Here is an 11,058-nt window from a genome sequence, read left to right on the forward strand (position 1 = left end):
CTACATGCTCACTTAATGCATTTTTAGTGTTCCCTGTTAAATATACTTGAAAATTAACTTCTCCTGTTCCTCTCTATCATGTTACGTTTGCACTGGCAAAGCTTCTTCCCACAGGTTTATTTCTTTACCTTTCCTCTTCATTTCACAGTCTTAAAGATGAAACAAGAAGCTGTTGGATTCTTGCTTTGGGATATCTTAGGCATTTTTCACACGTTGAGTGTTTTTTTCCTGATACTTCTTGAAAAGACTGAGATACTGTACGCAGACCACAAGCATTTGTAGCCCATATAGGAGATGTTTACTGTCAACAGAATACTCATTTATTTCTCTGGATTTGACTTAAGTAGTTAGCAACAAAAACAAAACATGAAACAAACAAATAATCCTAATGCAAAGTGCATTTTCTTGGGAACATGTTCTGGTTTTATATTTCTGGATGGGGTAATCATAAACATCATACAGTATGTGTTCTAGGAGAAGCTGTAGATGAGTTATGAAGAACAAAAATATATAAAAATAAAAGGAAAAAGTGACAGTGTTTTTATAGATTATATTTTTAACAAGGAAAAAATTACCCTAACTGTTTCTATATGTTCCCCACCCTCCATTTTCAAGAATATAAATTTCCTTCATCTATTTCAAGCAATTTTGGGAGTCACAAAGTAAAGTATTAAAAAACTAATAGTAAAAAAACCAAACTTTCAGAGCAATCCTACCTCTCTGTAAAGGACAGGCTCTTTGTTTTTCTTGCCTAACATTTTATTACTAGGGATTCGTTCATAACTTTGCAGTCTTTGTTCTTCAGAGTACATCTGCTCCTGCTGTTTGTTCACCACCTGAAATCATAATCATTTGTTTGTGACATCACAATTAGTTACTGTGAAGATTATTAGATTGTCACCAACAGATGATTATGATTTCAGATGGTAAATGAGCAGCAGGAGCAGATGATCTCCTAAGGAACAAAGATACTTGATCTCATGCAATTGTTCTCAGTCAAAGGAAAAAAGCAATGAGAAAAAAGCAAGTAGATATTCAGAAGAGTTTCTTAAATGGGTGATGAGGCAATCTGAACATTTTTCCATAAATAACATGTATTTCAGTATTTTTTAAATCTACTTAAACAATAAGAGATTAAGAATATAAGAAATATAAAAAATGTGAAAATATATGGTGTTATTGTAAGCCCTAACTGTATGGTTACATTCAAATACTTCATTTAGACGTTTCTTTCCAGGTTTTGGGGATAAAACAGATGCAAAATAAATCATGTCATTATGAAATTTTGCATACTAATACATCTTCACTTCAGAGAAAACAAAACTTATGTGAACTTTATGGTTCTGGCCCTTACTAGTTTCATGAAGAGGTTTTTTTATACTCTTCTACATGTTTATTTTTCAACAGAGGATTTTGGGGAAGACTTCCAGTAGATAATTAATACCCCTGTATTTCCATGAACAGTAACTGAAGCCTACAGTTTGGGAATAAAGTTTTTCTATTGTATTTCAGACATTTTAAATGGGAATTTGTGTGTGTCATATTTTGCTGAAATATGTAATTCTTTTGGATGTATTTCAAAGGTGATTTGCAGTGGATTGTATGCAATTTTGCTCACTAAGTGCTGCTGTTTCATTGGACTTCACTTTCGAATTGCTTCCAAATGTACTAAGCTTCATCAATTATAATACACTCTTGCTAGGAGTTAGAGTGATACATCCATAAACATTTGTTGAATTATTTCTCATTTTGAATAGAAACCACAGTAACAGGGGTTGACAACACCGCTTATTTGAGAAAGCACAGGCCACGGAACAGTAGTTTTCCACCTGTTTGTTTGGTTTGTTTTGTGGGTTTTTTAGCAAGCATACTGTCAGGTGAACATTATACCATCACTGTGTGTTTAAGGGAGCAGTTTCATCAGCTGAGCCACTTGTCTACACTGTATGTCTCACAACCTTGGGTAGAGTTGCTTATGGCAGTCCGTTATGTTTAAATAACACCTCTCCTATGTTGCTGCTGAATGGATGTGCTAATTTTCAACACAAAACCAACAAAAGGATTCATCCCTTCTTCTAGCAAGGGTCTGAGATAACTAGATTTTCTTTCTAAATGAAGACATAGGAATATTAAATTTAGAAGCAGGGGAGATTTGTCCAGCTTTGTTTCTTCCCTGAGTTATTGAAGCTAGGAAATCTCTGCTGTATTTGACATTATTAATAATGTGTTATTTTTCAGTTTCATCTAGCATTGAGAATGAGTAACAATTTATCCAGAATAATACCAAATAAATACAACTTGCTTTTTTTTTTTTTTTTTTTTTGGAAGTATTTGAAAAAAACTTCTAAAACACCTAATACTAAAAAACACCTCATATTAACAAAACTGGGAAGGGAGCGTGGTTATTTTTTCTTTGCAGTTTTGAAGACTAGTGGCAAGATCCAAAATAGCATTTTTGTGGGTGAGTGGGATTTGGACACATTTCAGGTGTGTAAGACCACAACTGCAATTGGTCCTGCCTTTCCCCATGTTTCCACTTTTGAACTGCTCAGTGAGGTGCTTAAAGTACTGCAAGTTTCACTTCTTCAGGTGTGATGCTTTCTTTCTGAGTTTAGGGTACAATGTGTATTTCTAAAGTATCTAGTATTTTAAACACATGCCCAGAAAGTTGGAAGATTTAGATTTCATTTCCTTCTTCACCAGAAGGAGAGTACTTATGGGGTGCAGAGTCGTCTGTATAATGACAGCTGGCTTTTGGAGATGTGTATCTAGTGTAATTATGATTTGCAGACAGAAAATAAAAAAAACCAGATGCTGTCAAAATCTAAGAAATCCACAAAGAAGGAGTGGTCTAAAGGAATCATGTCTATCTGTTGATTTGTGAAGGAAGGTGCAAATATGTGTTCTGGTGTTCCCTGACTGGTTTTACAGGTATTATATTCTGCAAATATTAGATACAAGTTAAAAAAAAAAAAAGTGTTGCAAGCAACCTGCTGCCTGGTTCTTGAATGGTATGGATTGTGCTTATGTAAGAAACATACACGTGGGCTGTGAGGCTTGTCATTTGTACATCCTCAGGCTGAGAAGGATTCCAGGTCTGCTTTCTGACTGCTTAACTGTTAAGCACTTAATATATAAAATATATAAAGAGGGAACAGCCATCATGACATCAGTTAGCCAGCCCTGTGGATAGAGATAATTTCAGAGGAATTATCTTTTTGCTTTTCCTGGTCCCCTAAAATCCCTATATGAGTTACATTTGTTTAAGGTTGGTAGTTTATTCCTTTGAAAAAAACTGCATGTGAAAAAGCAACACAGAGCTCTTTGTGATGTTAACTCTCAAATTCATATTTATAATGTAATTATGCAAATTACCTGCATTTCGATTTCTGTCCTCAGCCAGGCAAATGGAGATGTACCATACAATTAACCTCAAGACTTGTTTCTCTAAATACATCCAGTTTTCTGGAAACTTTTCTCCTTCTCCTACTCCCTTCCCCACAACCTGGAACCCACCATGTACCTCACCCTTAGTCCAGGATAATAATGCCCTTGAAGAATCGAATCACTTGAACTAAGGCTTTATTACTGTCAGAATGAAGACTTAATTCTTTTCTCCATCCCCTTTCCTTTACATCAAACATATTATCCGTATGACTTCCACTCCCCCACCGCTTTCTCCTCCTCTGATTTCATCTTCACTTATGCTGTGCTTGTTGATGTTCCCCTTGACCTTCGTAGCTTCAGCAACCTCTCTATCTTTGTCCAGTAGACTTGCTCATTCTTTCATTTCTTCTATGTGTGGGTCATGCCTTTGTTTTCATCATCACCATTCTCATTCCCTCTTAATCTGTTAATGAATAGTCTTGCCTGCACAGGTCACCTCCAGTTACACTTAGGCACTCTCCTAATTGCTTTAGCCCCTCAAAAATCTCTTTCTTCAAGCTTTTGCAAGCACCTTGATCTGCCAGCTCACTAGCTTGATTTGCTTCTGCTCCAAATTCGCTGGTCCTCTTTACTAATAAGAATACAGTCCTTTCTTCTGCATGTAGATTGATTCTTTTCAGAACCTGCTTCATCCTAATGTTACATTATCTGGTACACCAGTAAATTGTTGGAAACTTATTATGGAGAAATTATCATGTAAAAATAATGGTGTAGGCATTACGTCTGTCCATTGGAATATTTCATTAGAATATCCTGTAGAAATTCCCCACTGCAAACACTTTTATTTTTACTAAAATCTTATGTTCCCAAGCAGGAGTAAATCCGTGGGAGATTTCAAAGGACTTTACTCACATGAGTTAAACACCAAATGTTACAGAAATATATACAACTTCAGTCTCCTGTGATACTGCAATTTCCTTTTTAGCTGTGCAGAAAATGTTCCAGTGAAATTAAGGGTATCAGGACCTGACTTCATGAAGAACTAAATAGTATTTACCTCAGTGTTGTGGTTATCTTAAGGTTAAATAAACTAGTATTTTAATGAGTGACATTATATAACACCAGTTTGTTTAAGGTCATGTAGACGAGATCTTTTGATTGAAGGATATTGTGTAATGACAAAATATTTTTTCATGTCTGAATATTGCAGTAGCTGGTAACTTAGAAATACCACAGATAGCTGTGTTAAGTAGGTAATGATTGCATCTTGGTATTTCAAGCCAAGATTGTGTGTAGACTGTTGCGGAGAACATAATGGCTATACTGTTCGCCTGTTCAGTTATTTGGCTGACGTTTTCTGCCTTCCTGCTGAGGTAATAACAAAAATTGAAAATATTCTAGTTTATAAATAGGCTTTTTAAGTGAGTGGAGTGTAGAATGATAATTTCTTTTTATGATAATGTTGACATTTTTCAGTGTTGTTACTGAAATAGTTTCTCTTTTTTGCTCCTGGTGGATTTGTAATGGGCTGTATTCTAGGGCATGTTGAGAACCTGCCAGTTCTGTGGAGAAATTATTGCAGGTCTAAGTCCTCCATGCCTCTTAAGGTTTTGTCCATTTTAACTCACATGGTAGGAAAGTCAGGATTAGGTCTGGGTCTAACTTTTCCTGATTAATGCCTTACTGCAAGATTTTACCGTGTACTTTAAGCAGCACAGTATAAGAAGGCTCTATCCGATGTGAATACAGGTAGCATAATCTGAAAGAAAGCTTTTCAATGGTTACTTATCAAGTGTTTTATTCCGTTCTGAAAATACTGATTATCTCTATGAACGATCTTTTCTTCATCCCGTGATGGTTATTTCAAACATCAGGGTGTTAAATTTAATTTATGAGCATGTCATATACATAAGTATACAATGGTTTACTTTGCATTGTTACACAAGACAGGAAAGCAGTGCTTCAGTGCTTCAACACTGCATGTGCTCTTCAGCGGTGTCAGGGGAAGTCATACATCAGCTGACGCTGCTTCTGACACACCAACAAGTATAGCTTTCCTGTGGGACAGGTGAGAGCCTAGGGAGAAAACTGTAGTTCTCAAAGAAAGAATAAAGTTGTGGTTTAGGCCAAGTGTACTGAGTGTCCATAAATGCAAAAAGTCAATGAGTGATCTCAAACCAGGAAAAGTCATTGAGTGAAGACAGAGGAAGAGTATCCCTACAGTGTTGATCAAGTAGAAAAGAGAAAATTAGCACATGCATGCAGATTGACAATACAACCTGATTCTGTAGGTGAAAAATCAGCTTTTCATGTTTTCTGATCTTCTTGACAGAAATAGAAGATTGAAAATGGGACACCAGCGGTACTGGTGTAGACACTAGTGCCTGTGAGTGTGGAAGCAACACTGTCATCACTGAATTTTTCTTAGCTTAGTAGCCCACTGCTGTGGGGTAACTTGAACTTGTCACTGTCCCTGTATTAGCAAATTCCATTTTGCAGAGTTTTATTACATTGAGGCTCATTTGGTCAAATTGTCAGTTGGTTTCCTTCCTCACCCCATTCCCCATGCAGAAAGTCCTTCCACTGACTAGTTTTGTTTTCCATGAACTCCAGAAGTTGTGAAGGTCCAGACAGTGGGGGACCCTTCTGTAGAAAGGTCTTCCTGTCTTCCCAGCTGAGGGGACCATACAGAGAAAGGGTTAGGAATAAAAATAATACTACTCCAACAGATCTTTCAGAGATTGCCTTTATTACTGCTGCTATGAAAAGAAGTGGAATCAAAGCACTGAGATTACGCTTCAAGGGGAAGGCTTGTGAAGGATAATTGGGCCTTTTTGAATCTTAATTGTACATTTGCCTTGGATTCTAAACTTTTTTGCAGTTGTGTAGTACATGAGAGAAAGTAGACAATGGAAGTTTGAGAAATTTAGTCTTAAATAAGAGACATCGTTGGTGTAGAGTTTTCGGAGATTTCAGAAGATTGTAAGAGACTGCTAGCAATTACTGCTGAAGATGAATAAGACATGTTTTTCAAATGTTACTGATTACATTGCATAGCTAGCCTGCATATTTCTGTAGCACATTTGCCCACAGGTTTAAGTAATATAAATGGAAATTATTTTAACATGTTTCATGAATGTACCTCTAAGTCAATGTCCAGCAGAAGGTACAATGTTGTTGGTCTAAATGGTAGTGTTATAGATCCTGTGACTCCTAATAATTACGATACTACCTTTGGAATATGGTGAAGTCATTATGGAATAAATATTTAGTGGACATAAAATTCGAAATTTGTTTTAGATGAAAGACTAACAAAAATATGAAAATATTCACCAAGAGATGTTCTGAAATGCATGAAGTTGTTAGAGGATAGTATTTCTTTCTCCCATGTCTTCTATTAAAGTGCTTGTTTGAAGACTAATTAAGGTATTTTTGAAGAGTTCTTTTGTTCTTATACTTATTGCTCTGTTGATATCATACTCCTTGTCCTGTGATAACATCTTTACTAGTGTAACAAAACAGTTAAGTATATACTCTTCTACAATAGTGAGGAATGATATTTAAAAAATCCTCAATAATATAATAAAAATAGATCATGAATTACAATTAATATATACTTGATAGAAATTTTCAATGACAGCAAGTTTTATTGGCTTTTAAACACAAGTTTGTAAGAAGCTTCGTGAAACATAGGCCCTGAATATAAAAAATTAATAGCTTGGAACTATATTAATGTAAAGTCTAGAATATTACATTACTTTGTTTTCAGAGGTAATCGATGATGGTAATATAATATCTGCCTCTCAGAGGCAATGTATGATTTAAATTAATTATTGCTTATAAAGCACTTTGAAGTCTTTAGCAGCAAGGTGTTGCATAAGTGTAAAAGTACTATTATTAATTTAACATCACCATTAAAGTCAGTACTTAGGAGCATTTGCTATACTCTGCCTAGTATCTTTTTATTCATCATATGCTGCATATTAGTTATTTTAACATTTAGAAAGCTTAGTAATCTGGAAGTATTCCAAACCATTGTTCCAGACAGCAGTTAGATATTTGGGTGGATCATGTAAAAACAGTGAAATGGCTGAGAAAGCATGTAAACTGTTTGTTTTAAGTAATATTACATCAATGGAACAGACATCTGCAGCACTGGACTTGATTTTAAACTTCTTTAAGCCTTTTTTAAGTTAACATTGTACTCTGTTTTTATAAAATTGATTTGGGGGAGCTATTATCATATTAGTTCTGAACAAGTATACTGTTTTATCTTTTGTTCAGTTTTCATTTCTGAATCTCAAATATTTGTAGGAAATTAGTTTTACAGTGGGCAGGTCTTAGGAGGTGGTGAACACCTGCCACTCAATATTATTGTTGCTGTTTGGCTTTGTAACCTAACATCAGCTATCAATATCTGTATTATCTATTTTAATTTTCATGTATGTTACCTCTTACATAAGACTATTTAAAAATATGAGCAGTGATAGTCTTGGAGGTTATAACCTCAGAAGGAGGGTATAAAATCACTCTACTATACAGTGATTATGCACTATAAAATAATGTTGTGTGTTTACACAGTTGTTGTTATCTATAAGGTTATATTCTAAATTGTCCCAAATGCAGAAAAAGAAATTATAGGGACCCCATCCTCTATCTTTCCCGGTAGCATTTCTTGCATTTGTGCTTAGCTCTAGAGTTCAACTCAGGGTCCACTGGCTTTGGAACCAATTGTGAGACTGGGTAAAACACCTTTAAAGTCAAAGTTCAGGGTGCAGCCAGGCTCCCCAGCCCCGTGAAGGTAGGTGGGGAGAGGAATCAGATGAATAACAGATACATCTTTGTGAATAGTGTAAGGTTTCTGAAAGCAATATTAATTTAAAAGCTGAAAGTGTAAATCAATTAAAAGATTCACCTGTAAGCAGTTTGCTGAGTCAGCAGTGAGGAAGTTCAATTTTCACCGTGTAGTTGAAATGAGGGTATTAATTACTGGTAATATTTTTTGAGTCTTCTTGTGGTAGTCGTTTTATTTAAAATAGTACTTGCACTACTGGGATTAGAGGAATCCTTTCTAGGTAACTGGAAATTAATTTTCATCTCCTCTTTAATTTATTCTCCATTCTGAGATTAATTTAATATGTACTGCAAATGGATTAAGCATTGAACTCTTGATTTCTCTTGGGATTACTAAATCAGTTAACAAACAGGTTTATCATCCCTAGAATGGAATGCCATATGGCTCAGGTTCACCCATGTTGTTTTCAGATATATGCTAGAAGATTCAAGTATGCTATTAATGTGAAATTACACATTTCAAGCTCATTTTTCAATTTATGAATAATAAGAAAGAGGTTTTCCTTTTCTATCGGCAAACCAGGTACTCATGTTTCCAACAAATGCTTCATCGTATATGAGAACTAGCAAACTTCAGACTTAATTCTGCACATTTCCATGCACAGGAATATCAGCAAAAATGATCAAATATGTATTTCTGTTTCCAAGCAGGTTTAGGATTAAGATGTTTTCTAAAAATATATTAAAAATTTTGAAATGTAGACAAATTGTCCCTAATTTACATGTCAGTGGAAATATTTACAAGTAATTCACATAAATAGATTTACGTATTTTTAATGTTTACCCTGACTCCTATTGATATTAATGATGATACGTACATGCTTTCCTTGTTCAGTATAAATGTTGTCCAAGGCAAGTAGCTGTTTGCAAACTATAGAATGCCATATATGCAGCTAAATAGATAAATAAATCCATTCCACTGAAGAGCAATCAGTCACATAAGAGTCATTAGCACAGTAACCATGTGGCTGCAGGGCAATTTAAGGTTATTTAAGCACAGGCTGCCACTGTAATTATAAGCCATCACTTGAGGCAGTGCTGCTACTGCAAGAAGCTGTCCTGCCCTTCTTCTGCCTCCAGCATCTCCTTCTCGTGAGCATCACTGCACTGTCCTAGACGTGCTGGTGCTGGCGCACAAGCAATAGAGCGGCTGGAGGGTACAAACAGCAGCTGTAGGTAGGAGAGAAAAGAACTACTGGTGGTGACAGTTCTGACATGGGCTAGTTTAAATTATTTGTGAAATAACCACCTAAATTATTTTATCAGGTAGGAGTCAGAAGATTGTAGTGAAATAATGATTGTGCAATAACGATTGTGCTACTATTTTGAAGGAGCAGCTGTTCCTCGTGGTGTGTGGATCTCCAAAACTTATTTGTTCGTGTTCTGTATTCTGTGCCAGCCACAGTTTTGCAGTGCAGGTTTGTACCCACTTAGAAAGAGTGGGAGAAGAGGAGCACTTCAGATCTGCATCGTTTCTAAATAAAATATACAGTTTCATTTGCAGTTACAGTGGAAAAAAGATACTGCTTCTAAAGCCTTACTTTGTTTTCCACTGCAAAATATGTTAATGAAAATTGTCTACACGTCAAACATTCTAGAGTAATGAGAATGATCTTTTTTTTATTTTCAGCACCAAAGGGAATACTCCATCTCTCTCCTGATGTTTATCAAGAGATGGAAGCAAGCCGCAACAAATCAGCCCCTGGTACCACTGTAAGCTATTTGTCATCCAAAGAAATGAGCCAGACTTCTAGCTCTTTCTTCAGCATATCTCCTACAACAAATAGCACAGCTACGATTGCCAGGGAACTTCTCATGAATGGAACGTCCCCAACTGCCGAAGCCATAGGTCTAAAAGGAATATCTCCTGCTTCCCCCTGTTCTACAGTGCAGCCTTCAAAACAGCTGGAGTATTTGGCAAGGATTCAAGGCTTTCAGGTATGGGAGGGGGAAAATGAAGCTCTTCAGCCAGAATCATAGCATTGCCATCAAGGTTTCACTCTTGCCTTCTTGAATGTGGGCATGCATGTAACTTATCTTGTAAAATTAGCTGGTGTCCAAGGCAGTTTCTGGGTCCAGGAGATACAACCCTGCACCAATATACATGTCCCTCCTTCTCTTTTTTGTTCCTTCCTTCCATTCACCTTACTGCAGGCCATCCTTCTCTCCTTTGTTTATTCTCCTTAAATAATTACAGGCTTAAATTATGCTTTTTACTTGCACTTCTTTGAGAGTCTTCACCTCTTACCATTAGAAGCTTTACATATTGCTCTGGCGTTGGCTCCTCTCTTTGACTCTGATCCAGAAGGTACTAACGCACGACTTTAACTTTGCGTTTGTCTTCTGGGCCGGGTCGTTAAAGCTGTTACTTTGCTTCCCACCCTGTACCTCTTAGTTGCACCCTTAGAACAATGTTTTGATCAGAAGGTGCAGCCTAGGAGCAGACCTGGTGTCAGAGCAATGTAGAATGTTTTTGACGTCACAGTCAGTGCTAGAGAGTTTACGATGAACCACGCTGGGTCAGCACATGAGTCCTTCAGCACTGGTAACCTGTATCCAGCAATGGCAAATACCCTACATTTCATAGGACAGTGGCAGCCTCTGTAGCACATCCAGTCATTTCTGCAGTGTGGAAGATGGGAAAAGGAAGCCTCTTCCTGATCACCATTACATGCAAAATTACACATGCATATGGGTAGTAGCTCTTTTTACTCTGTTGCACCATCGGAGGACAGGACCAGCTCTGTAGAAATGCTTTTTCCTGTCATAGGTTTTTGGTTTGTTTTTTCTTTTTCCTTTTCAGAGTTGTGAATTTGT

The 11,058-nt window shown here is 36.5% G+C and overlaps 1 protein-coding gene across 5 annotated transcripts in view; it reads left to right on the top strand.

Moving 5' to 3' along the window:
* STAU2 (staufen double-stranded RNA binding protein 2) overlaps window positions 1–11,058 on the top strand; it is a 177,237-nt gene that overhangs the window by 84,823 nt on the left and 81,356 nt on the right. For all 5 annotated transcript variants that reach the window (XM_005443188.4, XM_055706170.1, XM_055706168.1 and 2 more), the window contains one exon: window positions 9,872–10,179. In XM_005443188.4, the coding sequence (XP_005443245.1) occupies window positions 9,872–10,179 (308 nt within the window). The remainder of the gene's footprint in view (window positions 1–9,871; window positions 10,180–11,058) is intronic.

The sequence above is a fragment of the Falco cherrug genome, chromosome 3 (assembly GCF_023634085.1).
Source record: "Falco cherrug isolate bFalChe1 chromosome 3, bFalChe1.pri, whole genome shotgun sequence".
Classification (NCBI taxonomy): Eukaryota; Metazoa; Chordata; class Aves; order Falconiformes; family Falconidae; genus Falco; species Falco cherrug.